The sequence below is a fragment of the Desmodus rotundus genome, chromosome 13, assembly GCF_022682495.2.
Source record: "Desmodus rotundus isolate HL8 chromosome 13, HLdesRot8A.1, whole genome shotgun sequence".
NCBI lineage: Eukaryota > Metazoa > Chordata > Mammalia > Chiroptera > Phyllostomidae > Desmodus > Desmodus rotundus.
Genome location: NC_071399.1, coordinates 44,617,690 through 44,638,514, shown reverse-complemented (window position 1 = coordinate 44,638,514; position 20,825 = coordinate 44,617,690). Strand labels below are relative to the sequence as shown.

At 42.7% G+C, this 20,825-nt stretch overlaps 1 protein-coding gene across 1 annotated transcript in view; it reads right to left on the bottom strand.

Annotated features, from left to right (window-relative positions):
- Positions 1-15,554, bottom strand: part of C13H13orf42 (chromosome 13 C13orf42 homolog) — a 33,940-nt gene extending 18,386 nt beyond the window's left edge. The window contains exon 1 of the mRNA XM_024567994.1: positions 15,138-15,554. Within this exon, the coding sequence (XP_024423762.1) occupies positions 15,138-15,554 (417 nt within the window). The remainder of the gene's footprint in view (positions 1-15,137) is intronic.
- Between the last annotated feature and the right edge of the window lie 5,271 nt (positions 15,555-20,825).

Below are 20,825 nucleotides of genomic sequence, written 5' to 3'. Positions count from 1 at the left end.
ATCAGGAAAGCTTAGACAAAATGAGAAGGGACCTATAGGTACCAGCCTGGCCCTCCCTGTGGGTTGCCCCAGCTGTGGCGGGGGTCATGGCTACGTCCAGTGAGCCCAGCCTGGGTGTCAGCTCACTCTCTAGCAACACAGCAGGGCCAGGTCTTTCTGCCAGGATGGGCAGCAGCAGTGGAGGGGGTGTTGGTCCCCTTTTCATCCCCTCCTCCCCCATGCACTCAGGAGCAACCTTCCCCATGCCCAGCACCAGGCAAAGGTCCTGGCCTGTCTGGTCTGCCTCTGGGGTTGCAGTTCCATGCAACACCTAGCAGCAGACTCAGAACTGGTGCAAGACAGCACATCACAAAGGGGAGTTCCAACTAGGTCATCTCTGAGGTAAGAGACAGCAGCCCCCCACCTTTGGGAGACTGCTAGCATGCTTAATTTTGAGAAAGGGATTTCTATTTTGTTTACATTTCTATATCTGGGATAGAGACATTTCTCAGCCCTGCAAAAGTATGTGGACTCTTACATACTTTGGTCCAGATGGGCAAGTTGGATGAATTCAACCTTATGTCCTTCCACCCCACTTAATATCTGGGGCAGGGACCTCCTTACTCAGTGGGGCATACAAATCACCCTGCCACCTTTTCCTTAGTGGCAACTGTACAGATTCAGGCCTAAATTCTCCTAGATCCTTAAGTGATCAGGCTATACAGGAATTAGATTTAGTTAACCAATACCTTTTTTCCAGGCAGCTCACTAAGGTAAACAGACAATTACCTGTCAAACATTTTTGCTTCCCCACACTGGGGATGCCTACTGGCTTAATCGGATAGTTGTCACCTAATTTAGAAATGATTGAATGGTTATTTTTGTCCCATCAACCCCAGTGCCTTATTACCACCTATATTACTGCACTATGTCAGTTTATTATCAAAGGCTGTGATAGAGTAATTCAGCTTTTTGGCCATGGCCCAGCTGTTATACATGTTCCACTTGCCCAAGTGTCAGCTGGAAAGAAGGGAACAAGTGGAAAAATTTTCTTTCTGGAGGGCACTCTTCCACCCAACGGACAGAAATTTCAGGGGCTATTCTTGCCCTCCAGCATTGGCCCAAAGAGCCTCTTAACTTAGTTTGTGACTGGTTATACTGTATATACACTCCTTCATATAGATCAGGCTCTATTAAAAGTGTCCATTGAGCCTCAGTTATTAAGTCTATTTTTAATCCTGCAAAGTCTTTTAGATAAAAGAAAGCACCCTTTATTTGTTACCCATATCCAATCTCATTCAGGCTTGCCCAGACCTATGGCAGAGGGTAATTCTCAGGCTGATGCCCTTGTCAGCCTAGCAGATACTTTTCAATCTGCGGTGATATCTCATCAATATTTTCACCAAAATAGTCAGGTCCAACATAAAGAATTTAATATTCCATGGTCCCAAGCAAAACAGATTATCAGAGAATGTCCAGATTGTCAAGCACTTTTGAAAGCACCCCCTACTCTTAGTATTAATCCTAGAGGGTTGCAACCTCAAATAATTTGGCAAACAGATGTTGCTCACTATCCCCCTCTTCATTTCATAACATACTCTTTTAGTCAAACATTTGGCAATCTAATCAGGCTTAAGTTTTAAAAGACTTGTTATACTTATTTTGGAATGTTCTGTGGATTATGTATGTTGTAGAAAGTTCAAGTAAGTCATAGATGGTCTGTAAGGAAGGAATGAAGAAAGTGAAGTGTAAGATTGTGAAGGAGGAGGGTAAGAAGGAATAAAGGAAAAAGATACCACATTTGTGTGTGGCATGGAAAGAAAGTACATTAGAGTGAATAGCTGAAGAGGGGAAGTGGAAGTAGAAAGGAAATAAGAGGAATAATAAGCATCTAAGTCTTTCAAATACTGCGAATCCTACACCTAGGAACTACCGGGTCCTGAGAACAATAGAGTAATTAACTTGCTGCTCAAACTCACTGCAGCTTGCAGAAACAGCAGGGGGCCTGTCTTTCCAAGCAGGCACTAATTTAGGTGCTCTGTAGGCCCCTCCCCTCACTGGGGAATCAGCAAAGAATGTTAGAACTGGAGGCCTTCAGCCACTTAGGCAGTTCACAAGAAATCAAGATTAATAATAGCCTGGGATATATTGCACAAGCCACTCAGGCTTTCTTAGACAAATGGGGAATTCAGCATAAAACAGGTATCCCTTATAATCCTACAGGTTAAGCAATTGTTGAAATACCTCACTAAACCTTTAAAACATTATTAAACAAATAAAAAAGGGGGAGTCAGGAAACATCCCCCAGGAATTTAACCATGATAGCAATATATACATAAATTTTTTTGAATTGTGATGATAATTTAAAGTCACCCATAGACAAACACTTTGTGCAAAACAGTCTTGCAGGCCCACAATCCTTGGTCTTATACAAAGACCCATTAGGGGAAGGATATGAGAAGGCCCAGTTGATCTCTTGACTTAGGGAAGAGGGTATGCTTGTGTTTACTCTCCAGAATGACCTTTGGAACTGTCAGTGAAGAGGGTGAAGCCATATCACAGAAAAGGCTTCCCCAGCGGCAACCCACTTCCACTCTATTGGAGTCTCCCCATCCAGATTTCTCAAACCTATGTGTCACCCCCCCTGAAGTGGAATTCCAGTCAACCTTCCTGGGCAAATATTCATCATTGCCTGCAGGGTGTGTTCTCTACCAATCTCAGAAGACAAATTGATCAGCTCCAGCTTGAGCTCCACCAGCAGCTCAGTGACATCAAATGCCATACTGAACAGAAGGCATTCTGTTCCAGATCCTCCAGGATAATCTACAATGGCTGAACCCTAAGAACTGGTTTGATGGACTGGATTTACAGTTTGGGCCCTGGCACCCCTTGGGTGCCTCCTTGTCTTTCTCTTTATTTGTACTTTACAATGTGTATGGAAGTTGTTTTCTTTAGATCACATTCGGAAACAGCAAATAGTAGGTTTCACAGGCTTAACAACTATAATTGCATTCACAAACAAAAAAGGGGGAGATGTTGGGAACTGCCCTGCTTAGTTCCAGAAACTGTAACCCTCCGTGGCTAAGGCTGAATGAGAGACCTCGGGACCCTAAGCCACTGAGCAGATGAAGCTTATCTCCCTGGCAGGACCACTGTCTCTGCCCACTTTACTCTACCCTGCCTGGCCCTGAGTGGATGACCAGTGAGCCAATGACAGGTAAGATTCCTCAAAAGAGATATGACCTAAGACAGGCATGGTTGTGAAGGGGCCTTCAGGGAAGGACTTGAGGGGCTACAGAAAAAGGAGGTGATGGACTCTCACCCCTCGGCTTTGACATAGCCTGAGTCCTCATTCTGTCTGCAAAGTTTCTTAATCTCTTGGTTGCCTTACTTCCCCTGCCTGACTTAAGCCTGAAACAATGCCAGAGGTGGGTGTGGCCCTGTGCTGGAAAGTGCGGGTTCCCCAGGGCAATCAGGCCTAAGAAAGAATGCATAAAATCCTATGAAACCTACTTTCCTAATACCCTCAATTTAAATGGTAAGGGTCCAAGCATGAAATGAGTTTCTTCCCCAAAGTTTTATGACCATTTAGCTATCTGACCTGACTCAAAATAAGCCCTCAGGGTTCTTTGAATGTTATCTATTATTTGATCATTACTGCCTGACAATGATTGAGCTTTACATATATGTCCTGTATTCCTATGCAACTTAAAACCAATAAAAACCCATTGAGGAAAAGGCTCCTGGCCATTCTCCTTTGAGATCAGCCACCTTTCCTCCCCAAGCAGGTCCTGTCTTAGTAGATTTATTCTCATATGTGGTGGCCCTGTAGGCCCTGAGGGTGGAGCCCCCCCACATGGTACAGGCAGAGATGCTGAGAATTGTAGCTTCAGACTATAGTATGGGCTGCATAAGGGCAGATGAATTATCTTTTTGTCTATAAATGAGGAGCACCTATTTTGGAGGCTGGTATGGAGTAAGAACTATTTGCTGAATGAATGAATATATACACGCCATTACCTAATGTTTTTATTCTCCAACCAGTTTATATGTTGCCAGTGCGTACTTTTGGATTTAACCTGATAATTTTTGAGAACTCTGTACTCCTGTCTTCATGGAGTACTGATAATACTTTCTTGAACTAATAATACCTGGAAATATGAATGTCAATATAATTGAGATATAATTTCCAGTATCAAATATGGAGTTTGGATTGGACAGATCATTTTCCCTTGGATAATTCAGTTGGGTGAAATTAAATACAAAACACTTCAAATTTATCCACAAGCAATTTAATATCATTAAAAAGAGCTTTTAAGGATAAACCTTAAGAGCTTTGACTAATTCACCCACTTTGCCTGCTGCCATCCCTTTGATCCTGAAGGCCAAGTACAAATAAATATTTACCTTATCCTGTTTATATTAGAACATCTAAGGAAATGTATACCCATAATAATCAAACAGAAGTTTGTAAAAAATAAGAATAGAAGTTTATGAAATGAGAATTATAGATAGGAGAAATAACTCGGAACAAGATATAATCACCGAAATTTAAATACAAATAGATAAGCTAAATGGTAGACTAGCCAGAGGTGAAGGAAAAAAAATTAAACCCCAGTGAAGCAGAAAATGGAGCTGAAAGTCAGCTAAAAACATGTAAGAAAAAGGAAGAAGTTTGTCACAAACTCTAGTGTAACTAAGCCTTGGTGTTACCTGTTATAACTAAATATTACTCATTTTGGAAGCATAGCTTGCACATCTCCTGTCTTTGGTGTTAGAGGTTCTAAGCTCACAGGTTGATAGACTTAGTCTTTTTCTCCCAGCTTTATAATCTTTGAAAGGTTTTCTTAGGTTCCGCAGAGGAAGAAATGCCAATTAGCCACAAGCTTAGGCAGTACAGAGCTCTGCGGACCAGGGAACCTCGCCCGGGTGCGCAAACCCCAATAAAGCTCTGTACTGCCTAATTTTGTGGCTAATTGGCATTTCTTCCTCGGCGGAGCCTAAGAAAACCTTTCATTTGGTGCCAAAACCTGGGAGGAGTTGTTGTCTGCTGAAGACCACTCCTCTCCCTACTCCCTGAGGAGGCCTCACGGCCACCCTACCAGTCCAGGCTAAGAACCAGGGTAAATGCCATTGCCCTTACATTTCTGGTCCCGGAACACTGATTCCGGCCCCCGTCTGCTGGGGGAGGCTGCTCTCCACCAAATCGCAGCGGTGCGTCGGGGTGGCTCTTCCGGGAAAGCCTGCTCTCCCTCCGCTGAGGGGCTCTAGGCACTGGATGAGATGTCCCTGGGACTAGATCATCATTTTTACCGGACCGAATCAGCGACTTGGGTTGAGGGACACCGATTCCTACTTGCTAATCCTCACAAACCAGGAACGGGGCGGGGGGGGGGGGGGGGGCCGGGGGGGCGGGGACAGGAGTCCAAACCAGACCCTAAATCACCTCTAGGGTGCCTCCTGAAAAATTTGCCAGCTATTGATCCTGGCCTCAAGTGAAAACAGCTGATTTTTCTAACGGTCAGGCGGTTATATCAGCTCGATAATTGCAAAACCTGGGCTCCTGAAGGTACTTTCGATTTCATTACCCTTACTGACCTAGATAAGTTTTGCAGACAGACTGGCAAATGGTCTGAGGTTCCACACATTCAGAGCTTTTGGGCCTTGCGCTCCCGCCCTAATCTGTGTGCCCAATGCTCCACAGTTCAGGTTCTCCTGGCCCGAGGGAACTCTGACCCATACGGCCTCCTAAGCCAACTGCCCCAGAACCCCCTTCCTCCTTTTCTGATTCCCCTGAAGATCTTGATCCTCCTCCTCCTCCTCCTCCTCATCATCATCATCAGCTCCCACTGAAGGCTACTCCCTTCTCAGCCAGATTCGTCCCCTCCCTCTGAAGACCTTTCCTCCCAAGTCAGCTCACACTCCCGCCCTCGCCTGAATCTAGAGCCCCTAGACTCCCGTATTTGCCCCCACCAGGAAGTGGCAGGAGCAGAAGGTATCGTTAGGGTCCATGTCCTCTTCTCACTAACTGACCTCTCTTCAATTGAGAAACGCCTAGGCTCTTTCCACCTCTAACAACTGTAATTCCCAAAAGGAGGGCTCTGCCTTCCCTTTGCCCTTCATCTCAGGCAGTCAATTACGATAAACTCAGAGAAGTCACCCAAGGCCCTGGAGAAAATCCGGCCCTATTTCTCAACAGACTAACCGAGGCAATGATGCTCCATACCCTCCTTGACCCGGCTTCTAACGCTGGGGCCACTGTCTTAGCTACTCACTTTATCTCTCAGTCAGCCCCAGACATTGGAAGAAAATTTAAAAAGGCCTAGGATGGCCCCCAAACCCTCATCCGAGATCTGGTAAATATGGCATTCAAGGTTTTCAATAATCAGGAAGCAGAGGCTGAGGCTTCCCGCCAGGCACGCCTACAGCAAAAGGTGGCCCTGCAGACCCAAGCCAGGCTAGCGGCCCTGCGGCTGGTGGCAAACACCGGCATGGGGGCGAAGCCTAAGTCCAGGCCGAAGAATGCCCCACCAGGGGCCTGTTTCAAGTGCGGCAAAGAAGGACACTGGGCCCGCCACTGTCCTCAGCCTCAGCCACCAACGAAGCCCTGCCCTGAGTGCCAACAGCTCGGCCACTGGAGGGATGCCTGTCCCCTTAGAGGCTCATCCCCGACGCCTCCACACGGGGGACCAGCTGATCAAGGTACAGACTCTTCCCTGGCCGTGCCGGAACTTCTCAGACTCCTAGACGACTGAAGCGGCCCAGACTCGAAGACCCCCATCACCCTCCCCGAGCCCAGGATAACACTGCAGGTAGTGGGTAAGTCCATCCCTTTCCTGGTGGACATGGGGGCTACCTACTCTGTTTTACTATCTTTTTCAGGAACTCTTACTCCTTCTCAGATCAAGGTCATGGGGGTTGACAGGACCCCATCTCGCTCGTGGCAAACCCCTCTGTTTAACTGCAGTCTGGATGGCTTTCCCTTTTCCCATTCATTCCTTGTCATACCCTCCTGCCCTATCCCGCTTCTAGGAGGGACTTCTCCAACTACCAGGTGCCACTCTCCAGGTCACGTGAAACCCTACCCCTTCGTTCTCCTTTATCCTTCAGCTGTTAGAAAATCCAGCTCCTCCTCCAGCTCCGCCTATTTCCCCTTCCCTCGTCAACTCACAAGTATGGGGCACTTCTACCCCAATCGTAGCTTCCCATCACCACCAGGTCGTCATCCATCTAAAACAGCCGACCTTTAGCCCCTCCCCTCTACGCCCTCCGAACAGCAGGAAATATCCAGATCCAACACGGCACCCCTTATCCTATCAAAGAGGTCAGAATGTCAGGATGGGCAGGGATATCCACCTAGCAGCCTGAGCTCGAGGGGAACCACCAATGATGGATTGCCCCTTTGTTCAAAGAGACCAATCCCTAGCCCCCACGTAGAGAACCAACCAGAATTTGGTGCATAAAACCCTGCCATATTCCCTGCTTGGGCACAACTTCCCTGGCTCTGCTCTGTGGACCGGGGAACCTTGCCCGGGTGCGCAAACCCCAATAAAGCTCTGTACTGCTTAATTTTGTGGCTGATTGGGATTTCTTCCTCGGTGGAGCCTAAGAAAACCTTTCAATCTTAAGGTTATTATTGCTATTATTATTATCACTGTCATTATTCTTATTTGCTGAGACCTGGTAGCTCCCCATCTTAAGTGTCATCTAATGGATCATTTCACTGTAACAAAACACTGAGTGAAAAATTATTTATCACATTTATCAAACTGATAAAATATAATTAACATCCTTGAAACATAGTATAAAATCTTCAGATCTAATAAGTGAAACATCACAATCCAATGAGAGAACAGATGGATTTGTCAATAAAGGTATTGGAGAACTTTGCTACTTGGGAAAAATTCAATTTAAATTCTTATTTCTCACTACATAACAAAATAAAATACTGACAGAAAAAAGAATAGGGGTCCCATTTGTTTATTCTTTCCTTTATGTCCCTTGCTTTAGGGGACGTGTCTGTGATGATGTTGCTGCGTGGAATGTCTGAGATCTTCCTGCCAATGTTTTCCTCTAGGACTTTTATGGTGTTACGACTTATATTTAAGTCTTTTATCCATCTTGAATTTATTTTTGTGTATGGTGTAAGTTGGTGATCGAGTTTCAATTTTTTGCACGTAGCTGTCCAGATCTTCCAACAGCATTTGTTGAAGAGGCTATTTTTGCTCCATTTTATGCTCCTGCTTCCTTTGTCAAATATTAATTGACCATAGAGATGGGTTTATTTCTGGGTTCTCTATTCTGTTCCATTGGTCTATGTACCATCTCACACCAGTCAGAGTGGCCAACATAAACAAATCAACAAAAAAAAGTTGGAGAGGATGCGGAGAAAAGGGAACCCTAGTACATTGTTGGTGGGAATGCAGACTGGTGTGGCCACTGTGGAAAAAAGTATGGAATTTTCTCAGAAAACTAAAAATGGAACTGTCCTTTGACCCAGCAATTCCGCTGCTGGGATTATAGCCTAAGAACCCCGAATCACCATTCCAAAAGAACCTATGCACCCCAATGTTCCTAGCAGCACAATTTACAATAGCCAAGTACTGGAAGCAACCTAAGTGCCCATCAGCAAATGAGTGGATCCAAAAACTATGGTATATTTACACAATGGAATTCTACACAGCAGAGAGAATGAAGGAGCTTATACCCTTTGCAACAGCATGGATGGAACTGAAGAGCATTATGCTAAGTGAAATAAGCCAGGCGGTGAGGGACAAATACCATATGATCTCACCTTTAACTGGAACATAATCAACAAAAGAAAAAAAAGCAAACAAAATATAACCAGAGACACTGAAATTAAGAACATTGTAACAATAGCCACAGGGGAGTGGGGAGGGGATAGTGGAGAGAGGGGTCTATAGGAGCTACTATAAAGGACATAAGGACAAAATTAAGGGGGAGGGTAGACGAGGGGGAGGGAGGTGGGACTGGCTGGGGTGGGGTGGAGGGAAGGGGAGAAAATGCAGACAATTGTAACTGAATAAAAATAAATAAATAAATTTAAAAAATAAAGTGTATCTGATTTTTAAAAAAGAAAAAAGAATAGGTTTTTAATGAAACTATTAAAATGGACAAAATGGCAAATTCTAAGCATGAAAGTAATGGAAGGACTATCAAAGACAAAAATTGACACATCTGATTACTTAAAGTCAGTAGTATTTGTACATCAGATAGTGTCAAATAAAATTAAAGATACACAATAACTTAGTGAAAATATTTTAACATACATGGCAGACAATCTAATCATATCCTTAATATAGATATCACAGGAAATTCTACTTTACAAAGGCTGGTGCGGCTCAGTAGATTGAGTGCTGGCTTGCAAACCAAAAGGTCACTGGTTCAATTCCCAGTCAGGGCACGTGCCTGGGTTGAGGGCCAGGCTCCCACTGGGGGGTGAGAAAGAGGCAACCACACATTGATGTTTCTCTTCCTCTCTTTCTCCCTTCCTCTCTCTAAAAATAAACAAAATATTTTTTTAAAAAATAACTTCATAAATGAAGCAAATAAAGATAAATCTTTAATAAAGCCAAAAGAAAATTTATAAACACATAAATTGCCTATCCGTTAAATAAGAAATACACATAGATTTGATAAAATAAAAGGGTCATTCTTTGCTTAAGCAATAATAAAAGTACATGAAATACTTCAGTTTTTCTGTTATATCAGTAAACTTTTTAAATTAATGAGAATACTTGGTGTTGATAAAGAGCAATAAAAAAGGCTTTCTCCTTTGTGACAAATGGCTGAATCTTGAGAATATCATGCTAAACAAAATATATCAAATGGAAAAAGTGAAGAACAAAAACTTATAGATGGGGGAAGGGAGGTGGGGAAAAAAAATGTAAGGGATCAAATATATATTAACAGAAGAAGATTTGACTTTGAGTGGTGAACAACAATACAGTATACAGATGATGTATCTAGAATTGTATATTTGAAACCTATATAAGTTTATTAACTAACGTCACCCCAATCAATGTAATTTTTAAAAATTAAAAAGAAGGGCTTTCTAAGTCATCATTGAGTGGGACCTTCATAATTATAAAATGGTTCTGAAAGCAATACAAAGAAGAATCTTTAAAAATGCATGACTTTTAATTCTTGACCTATTAATCACACTTCTAAATACAGTAACATGTATGTATTTATAATTTTAACAAAGTTCCAATGCTGTAGATTGTTACATTTTTGCCATTCAAACTTGAGCTCGCAAAAACTAGTTAATGAGATGGGAAATAATTGACAATATAGAATATTAACTGAAAAAAGAGATTTAAAAGTTACATGGTATGAACCAAATCTAGTCAATTTAGACATATATATATATATATCTATACACACACACATTAGCTTTGTCAAATTAAGAAAATAAAACTATAGAATGGCATTTAAATTCCAATTTCACATAAACGATAGATAATTTTTTAGTACAAATATAACATGGTCTGTCCAGAAAAAGTCCAGCCATTGTTAATATAATGAGAATGGTTTATGCAACACTGATGTAACCTGGCAGCCAAGGGGAGTGGACTGGAATGTGCATGTGTGAACAATGACAACTTCACTGTACTAGTCAGTGGGGGTGGTAGACGGCATTGAGTGAGCATGTGTACTGTGTGGCTATTGCATTCAAAATGACTGAGCGAGTAAAGCAATGAATCCACATCAAATTTTGCCTTAAGCTTGAACATTCTTCTGCGGAACCTATTCAGATGATTCAGAAGGCCACAGCTATGGGAAACTGGGGATTGGCAGCTTCATCACAACACATGCCCACTCATGTATCACATTTCATGCAGACTTTTTGGCAAAACATCAAATCACTGAAGTAACACATCTCTGCTACGGCCCAGATTTGGCACCCTGTGATTTCTGGCTTTTCCCAAAACTAAACCACCTTAAAAATGTTTACATAAAAAGTGTCCTTTTAATGTGAGCTCTAATCCATCATACACGGGATGTTTTAATTATTAAGATCTGATTTCATATGAATATACTCAAACTGTATTCTCCTTTAGAAACAAAAGATCATTTTCCACTGGCTGAAAACCACAGACCTATTACTTCTCCATATCTTCCATTAAACTTCATAAGTTTACTTCTTAAATAACAGTTGGAGCCTATCAGATTATTGGTTTATTGAACATCTACTATGTGTCTGGAGCCTTGTTAGAGGTTGAAGATGGAAAAAAAAAAAAAAAAAAGACATAGCACCCCCACTCAATGAACTGATGGCCAGTAACAGAAATAGCAAATGAACAGAAAATTTCAGTGTGTTAAGTACTGAGTGCTAAGATGGGGGCCAGACAAAGGGTGGAGGGAAATCCATAGATTATTGATATAAGAAATGGCTTCCTGAGGAAGTGATTTCTCTGCTGCCTAAAAAAGATGTTCACCAGGTGACCAGAATGTGATTGAGAGGAAAAAAGGAAGAGGAACTATTACTTCCAGCACATGCCTGGAAGATAGATTGGAAAATATAATTACCGTCCAGCAATTTGAGAGGGGGTACAGAAATTATATGCTCTGTTATCAATTGTTATTACGTTGTCTGTCATGGAGAGCTCTGCCAAGCAAAATGGAATATTCTTTGTAGCTCATATTGAATTTTACTGCCTCTCAGTTCTGCAAACCACATATAGGCCATGTGATGGTGATACCCCCCACCCCCATCTTGCAACTGATGCTCACAGAAAACTTGCATTTAAATATCACTATGTTTGCAGAAAGTCTGCCCAACAGATCTAAAAAAATATTTCTCAGCCATGTAAAACAGATTCAGAATCTGCTTCCCTTCCCACATGCAATTTATATTGGAAATATATATGGGTAAATTGGAATAATTTTATTTTGCATTTTTATTTTTATTGTTGTTCAAGTACAGTTGTCTCCATTTTCCTGTTACAACTTTCCCCTACCTCACACCCCTCCCCCACTCAATCCTTCCCCCTTTTGGCTTTGTCCATGGGTCCTTTACACATGTTCCTTGATGACACTTCCCCTTATTTCCCTCGTTATCACCCTTCCTCTCCCTTCTAGTTACTTCCAGTTTGTTCTTTGTTTCAATGTCTCTAGTTATATTTTTCTTGCTCATTTGTTTGTTGATTAGGTTCCACTTATAGGTGAGATCATATGGTATTTGTCTTTCATTGCCTGTCTTATTTCACTTAGCATAATGAAAAAGCTTATGCATGGATAAAGAAAACATCAGCAAAATGAAAAGGGAACCAAACATATGGGAAAGTATATTTGCCAATGATGCCTCATATGAGCGTTTAATATCCAAACTATATAAAAAATTCACATGACTCTACATCAGGAAGACAAACAACCCAATTAACAAATGGGCAAAGGACCTCAACAGACACTTCTCCAAGGACATACAGAGGGCCCAGACATATGAAAAGATGTTCAGCATCAGTAGCTATCAGAGAAATGCAAATTAAAACCACAGTGACATACCACTTCATACTGCTTAGAATGACCATCATAAATAAATCAATAAACAACAAGCACTGACGAAGTTGTGGAGAAAAGGGAACCCCAGTGCACTATTGGTGGGAATGCAGACTGGTGAGGCCACTGTGGAAAACAGTATGGCACTTCCTCAGAAAACTAAAAATGGAACTGCCTTTTGACCCAGCAATACCATTGTTGGGATTATACCCTAAGGATCCTGAAACACCAATGCAAAAGAACCTATGCATCTCAATGTTCACAACAGCACAATTTACAATAGCCAAGTGCTGGAAGCAACCTAAGTGTCCATCATTAAATGAGTGGAGAAAAAAACATGGTACATTTACACAATGGAATACTACACAGCAGAAAGAAAGAAGGAACTCTTTCCCTTCTGTTGGGAACCACCCTGCCTGGTTTCAGAAGCTGTAACCCCCATGGCTAAGGCTGAGGCAGAGACCTTGGGACCATAAGCTATTAAGGAGACAAACCTTATCTCCCTGGCAGGGTGCCATCTCTGCCCACTTTACCCTGCTTGGCCCTGAGCTTGACCAGTGAGCCAATGACAGATAAGATTCCTCAAAGGAGAGATGACCTAAGTAAGACAGGCACGGTAGTGAAGGGGCCTTCAGGGAAGGACTCGGGGGGGGGCTATAGAAAAAGGGGGTGATGGACCCTCACCCCTCAGCTTTGACATAGCCTGAGTCCTCATTCTGTCTGCAAGAAGTCTCCTAATCTCTTGGCTGCCTTACTTCCCTTGCCTGACTTAAGCCTGAAACAATGACAGAGGGTGATGGTGTCCTGTGCTGGAAAGGGTGGACTCCCCAGGGAGATCAGGCCTAAGAAAGAATACATAAAACTCTGAAACCTGCTTTGCTAGTACCCTCAAGTTAAATGATAAGGGTCCAAGCCTGAAATGAGTTTGTTTCCCAAAGTTTTATAGCCCTTTATCTAACTGACCCTTACTCAGAATAAGCCCTCAAAGTTCTTTATATGTTATCTATTGTTTGACCCTTACTGCCTGACAATGATTGATGAGCTTTACCTGTATTCCTGTGCAAAATGAACCTAATAAAAGCCCATTGGGGAAAAGGCTCTTGGCCCTTCTCTGAGAGATCGGCCACCTCTCCTCCCCAAGCAGATCATGTCTTGGTAGATTTATTTTTATCCATGGTGGACGGGGGGGTCTGTGGTAAAGCTCCCCCACATTGGTTCTAACCCTATCTCTGTCTTCAGACAGCTGAACTAGGAAGGGAGCAGAGAAGAAGGAAGCTCAGTTTTGCAAAAGAGAGGATTCCATTTTTTCAGGAAAATGTAGTGCTTAGAGGGAATCTAACCAGAGCCTGGAACCCTAGGATACTCAAGCTGCAAGGGAGTCCAAAAGCCACTGCTGCTCCCTCGTCATCAGAAGTGGCCCCAAAAGGGGTGACTAGCCCACATATCTACAGCTAGCTGACCCAAGGTCAGTACTGGGACCTAAGAGTAGGACCCTTTGTATAGGCCCCAACATGACACACTTTGGGAGGTAAATTGATTACTTAAACTGCCCTCACCTGGGATAAAATGCCGACAGTTGAAACGAGTTGGATGAGGCCAAGCCCTGGAGATTTGAGAGTAGGTCAGTCAGTCATTCAATGTTAATTGGGCTTGCATGGCTTGAAGAACCCTCTGGGGAGACAGCCAGAATGTGGGAGAGACAGGCCTGCCCTGAACACTTTAGAGTCCCATCATCAGGAAAACAATTGATGGAAACATATTTTAAAAAACCAACCTCAAACCTAGACATTAAAAAATATTGAGTAAATACAGAAATGATAACTAACTGAATTAGGGGTGCTGTCAGAATCAGGTCACTGGGCCTCAGCTTGCTCTTCTGTGATACAGAGGGAGCCACTCCCTGCTTCTTTTCTGATATCATTAAAATGCTCAAAGAAAGGTACTGTATACAAACACTGTGATGGGTAAAAATGATCAGATAAATTCAAGTTATTTACTTCACTAATTTCCTGTTTAGTCTCTCTTGGTTTGAAGCCTCCAATGCCAACAAATCTGTTGTGCAATCTCTTTCAAGGCACAGACCCTCTGTGGCTGTGCCCAAGTCTCCAAAATATCTGGGCCCAGGGTCCTGATGGAGCAAAGTCTCCAGTTATTTGAGTCACATGAGGCTAAGCAGCTAGATATTTGAAAATATCTTGTTCACATGAAGATTTCACCTTTACTGGGATTTTTAGATGTGGTTGCAATTATTAAAAATAACAGCAATAATTTGTTGAGAAATGATTTTGCCGTCACCCAAACATCAAACAAGCATGATCTCATTCATGAAATGGGCATTAAATTAAATTAGATGCACCATACAACAGCAGTGCTGACTGACAACACAGCCCTCCCCTTCCCCCTAGGCTTCTCTGGGATCATGAACCTGGCCTTCCCATTGCCTCAACCTGGAAAATCAGCATGGGACTAATCACTGTTTGCAGATTGAAAGATGGCAAAGGAGAGTGAAGACAACTGAGCCATTGCTTAGAATGTGCACATTAACTAAGCTGTGCAGGGATGAGCTAGGTTTCAAAGAGGCATCAAAGGCTCTTGGAACAACTCCCATCTCAATTGTACTTCTCCGTGGCACTTACCTTTATTTCTTCGGAGGTGGACTGGCCTAGGGCCTTTTTTTCTCCCTTGGAGGATTTGGAAGAGGTGATGGAGAAACTCTGGGTGGGTTTGGGCTTCAGGTCATTGAAGCTGCTCAGGTATTTTTTCCGCAGGGCCAGAAGCTCCTGTAGGTACTGCAGACAGTCCTGGGTGCGTGAGAACATCCATACCCGGTCTCCCTCCTGCTGCAGGTAGTACAAGCTTGTGTCCATGCTGCTGGTGCTTTTGCATTTATTTAAAGACTCACTGAATTTCTCCCCATAGCCCCCCACCACGTACATGGAGCTGCTGCGGATCAGCTGCACCATGGGGCTGGCTCCACTGTAGTAGGAATCCTCAGCTGCCTCCGCTTTCCTTTGCTGACTGGAGTTAAAGATGGAGTGGAGCTTTCTGAACATGGTGCTCGATTTCTCTCTGAGAGTACCTTCCAACTGCCTGCACTGTGCCACTTGATCTAGCTGGGGGTGGAGGAGCCAACATGCAGGCCTCCAGAGGCCATCTGCCTTCCAGGGGGACTCTGATCTCTGGAATCCCAATAGCAAGTGTGGGCTCAGTCAGGCAGAAAACTAGGGCATCTCTTATGTGTGGAGAAGGGTACATTTATACCCAATAACCAAGATGCCATAAACTACCTGAGGAGAAGAGGCAGTGAGTGCCCTCTGAGCTTAAAAGCAAACACCTTGGCTAGTTCTAAGCACCATTTGGTGTAAATACCTTCTGTGTTATATTTTGAAGGCCCTGGCTGGATGGGGAAAGCAAGACTATTCTTTTCCCACTCAACTATTTCCTTTCCTTTTCACTTCCCATTGCTGGATATGGTCTCAGCTTCATCTGATCTTGGTGTGAAATTTTACCTTTACACTTCTGCTGAGTTAGCCCCAGTCCTGAACTCCTGTATCCAAATGAAATCCTACTTAGCAAGGGCAACACTCAGCCAAAAACAGTGTGTTACTTGAGGTAGAATCCAGTTGCATAAGCTGGACCTGCATACGCAAAGCCAGGGCCATTGGCAGTTGGCTCACAGATCCTGGTTAAACTGGGTTCTGAGCAGGCATCTGAGCGCCCTGCAGACGCCTCACTGTAAGGTAATGAGACCTCACAGCTGTCACCAGATAGCACCCCATTGTGGAAATGGAAGGATTCAGGTAACCAGACCACAACTTTCTTCATAAAAGCATCAGTGAGCTGAGTGCTGCCACATATATGGGGCAGACTTCTTTTTTTCAGTTGGAGTACATTTTCATTTAAATAGACAAGTTGCGATCAGACACAAACTATTTTTTCAAGAGCATTGTTTGAATACATTAGAATCTCAAGGATGTTCCCTCTAGTATTTTCTACACAGTCTATTTCTTTGCTCAGAGAGGTGAAATCTGTATATCTGTAGCATAGGCATTTTCTTAAGCTGTGGTGGATGTTAAAGGAGACATGAGCCACCAGAAAGTATTTGTGAAATGTTATTGGACATATATATTAGCATGATTTATTTTTGTTCTTTTTGTTTGTTTGTTTTTGAGAGAGAGTTCATGGCTTTATCAGAAATTCAGAGGTTTATAATCACAAAATTAAATTTAAAAATGTTTATATGCCACTCCAGAACGCTAACCTTGTTTTTAAAATGTAAAATAAAAGGACATTATAAATACATTTGTATTGAACACATTCTCTGCATGTGGCATTCTCTTAGTCACTGTGGTGAGATGGCCCCAAATATGTAGAAGCATTTACACTCTACATTTGCAGAGTGCTTTAAGGGTGATGAACTTCCCCACATAAATTAATTTATTGAATCATTATGGCTTTCTTGGGAGAGAAGCATCATTTTCATTGTCATTATTAATCCTGAATTCACTGATGAAGAAGATGGCTCTGGAGAGGCTAGGAGATTTGCCTAAGGTCTAAATCAGATGAGTGAGAAATTAGTTCTCAGGCCAGTGTTCCAGTTTCAAGGGAAACTGGTCCTACTGCCACATTGATGTCTTGGACATATAAAAGCATGTGCTCCGAAGTCTCCTGGAGGTCCTCTATCCAGCCAATTTCTTTGTCTCCACATGAGCACAATGTCTAAGCACCCAGAATTCTAAGCTGACTGAACTTCTTCCTAGAGGAATCCAGGAACTGTGACCACACAGCCTTTCTCCATAGCTTTGCCAGTGGGCTTATAATGATACTTACTCTACATAGATTTAGAAAAAGTTTAAATAGATAAAAAATGAAGTCTAACATATCATATCCAGAATGTCACAAGAACCTAATCTCTTGATCTCAAAGAGAATAAAACTATCTTCTTGTGTATTTTCCACACTACCCTTACCTCCCTGGAGTCTTCCACAGAGCCAGACTTATGAAGACAATTTTAGTGACATCACTTGCGGAGCACTTCATGAACACTAAGCCAGCTCATTGCCTCTTTCACCTGCTGTACCAGCCTAGCCCCAAAAGCCACCCTTTTCTCTGGAGCTCCTACTGAGGGAGTTGAAGATACAGAATACTTTCTCCCTGTAAAATTACTAGTCACCTCTACTCAAGAAAATTTATTCCTAGTGGCAACTGCCTTTATACCTTATTTAGATTTTTGCATGGCCTCACTAGAAGAAATATGTGGGAAGTCAACTCGTGGTCTTAAAAAATGGATTTCAAGGACACTACAAATGCCCATCACTTCCCAAATGGGCACCCAGGCTTGCGTCTTTCCTTACCTCATGGAGAATGTTGGGTAAGCACCTAGATGGGGAAAGGAGAAGTGCCTTCATCCTTACTGCCACCTCCAGCCCAGCTCTCCAACACCAGCCCTGCTGTGTACTTTAAGAAAGCTGGCTATGGAGAGCTTCTCACTTACACAGACCAGACCTGTTGTTTGTGTAGTATCAAGAGCCCTGAGGCTTGAGCAGGACCCCAGAGAATCAGCATAACAAATCTTGCTTTATTCCAGAATTTCTCAAATTTAAAGGGCAGACTCCATGGTACAGAGCAGGCCAGGGAATTTGCTCTGTAATGATGCCAGGCACTGACAGCTATGAGCAGTAGGGGTGGAGCAGGGTGATCACACCATCTGCTCTTAGGTGAGCCTGGTCTGTTTTGCTGGAGCTGCAGTGATGCTCAGGGTCTGGTGGGCAGAGCAGAGTGATATGTCTGCCACCTATCAGCTTAGGAAAGTTATTTAAACTCTGAATTTTTGTGTTCTCCTCTTCGAAAGTATTAGCTATTTTCACAGAATTGTAATGATTAAATGAGGTAATAATGCCTAACATGTCAGATTAGCTCAATCAAAAGTACTGATTGTTATTTTTATGATAATATAAAATATTATTACTACTACTTCTATTTTGTAGCTCCCAGCATATGGTTGCCAAAATATTGTCCCAAGCAAATGTTTTGCATCCAAGCCTCTCATCTTTCAATATTTGTAGGTCAGCTTAGAAATGGCCAATTTAGCCCACTGCCCTGCAGGATTCTGAATTTCCCTCAGATACTGGTTGTCCTGAATAGCCCACCTGCTGAGAGGCACATAGCCAGGCATTTCAATTCCTTCCAGCATGAAATCAAGTGACAATCTAATTACTTCTCTCCCTCACAATGGCATGTTGACTATTACTGTGGTATAACCTGGGGTAGTCTCAGAAGGACATCCATCTCAAGGTAGTTCTGCCATCAGACCCACTAGGCCACACCTGCACTACCCATAAAGAATCTGGAGTGAAAGAAAACAATCTGTGCACTCATCTGGGTCTAGAAATCCTGTTGACTGTGTCCCTAACAAGAAAGCAGCTCTGAGTCATCACTTCCAAGAAGGCAGGTAAGATGGAGAAGAGGCATGATGGAGGAGGGAATATAGAGAAAGAAGGGGGAAGAGATCAAATTATCTGTGTTGAATATTTAATGAAGAATAAGATTACAAAATTCGACAATGTGTATCCCATGTCACGTTGGTCCATTTGCACAGCATAGTGGAACATTTTGCTTTCTGCTTTTGCTATAAATTGTGAGGAAAAGAATTTCCCTTAGAGACCAGTTTCCCTGGCTCAGACACAGTGTCCTATGTCTCTGTACCCTTGTCTACTAAAGCACAGCCTTCCTGGGGCAGAGTAACTCACATACTGTGGGCTTTGCTGTCCATATCTGGAGACTGAAAATGGAATAACAGATGGTTTAGCCCCCACCTTCTTATTTTAACACCCTTAGAAATCCACCTGCCCACATGCACAAATGTACCTGTAAGAAAACATCAGATCATTTGGATTTACTAGACTAAAATGTCCTGGTGGCTTCATTTGTATCCTTCCTTAGAAAGCACATCCCCAGTTTAAGAACTGCTGCTGATTGGAAGGAAGAATGGACACTTCTGTGGGTGGGAAAGAGTAACCTCACTGGGCCAAGACTGGAGATCAGTAATGAGAGACTGGGTTGGAGAAAGTTGGAGGGAAAGCAAAGGTGGCATCAGGCAGTTAGTTAAAGAAGGCTTGGAGGACAGGTCAACAACTTTGGATTTGATTGAACTGAATACTTTTTTGTCAGAGCTCTGGGATCCAATTAGGCATATTTATGCAATTTATAAAAATTGTCCCCTCAAGAAAAAGAACAGGTAAAGGAGTCTACATTGACTGCCTTGGCAGGTGTCCTGGTACAGTGCACAACCCATATAACTATATATGACAACCCTGACTGGTTAATAATTTAAAGCAGAAGATGGTGTGGCAAATGGGATAAGTAGAAAATTCCACTCAGAAACCTTAAAACGGAGCTCTGTAAGATTTAATGAAAGTTAATGCTCTATCTATTGTTATGTACAAACCATCTAAAGACTTAATGGTTTAAAACAACAGTCACCGTTTTCCACAGTGGTCTCACCAGTCTGCATTCCCACCAACAGTGTACTAGGGTTCCCTTTTCTCCACATCCTCTCCAACATTTGTTTGTTGATTTATGTGGGGTGGAGGGATGGGGAGAAAATGCAGACAATTGTAACTGAATAAAAAAGTTAATTAATTAGTTAATTAATTAATTAATTAATTAGTTAATTAGTTAATTAATTTAAAAAATAAAATAAATAAAACACCAGTCACTTTTTTTACTCAAAATTCTACAATTTAACTGGGGTTGTGTTGGACTTGTAAGTAGCACTCCTGTGCCTGCATTGAACTGATGCGCAGGCAAGGCTGGCCCAGCTGGGGAACAGGGGCAGCAGGACCTCCCCCTCTCCAACATTGTCTTTCCACCAGGGTAGCCAGAATTTTCACATGGCTCCTTAGGGCTTCCAACAGTGCAAAGATGGAAGCTGCCAAACCTTGAGGCTTGAGTTGAGAATGAGCAGCCTATTCTTCTGTCCCATTCTATTGATTTAGTCAAATTAGAAGAGCAGATTAAGGGGAGTGAACTACACAGGTATGAGTACTAGGAGGCATGGCTCACTGAGGCCACCAGTATAAGGGGGCCACAGTCTGTTAAAAAGATACGGAGGCCATCAAGGTGGAGTGTTAAGGATCTCACTGAGGGCAGCCAGTGAATAGATTTTTCTTTTTAGGATGATCTCCAAATTATTTACATTTGATTTGGGATATATTATATACCCCATCAGTTATCTTTCTAAGTATATTCAGCTAAAATTAATGACAAAAGAGAGTACATCACCCCCAAACAAGTATCATAAATCACTATAAGAATAGGTCTTG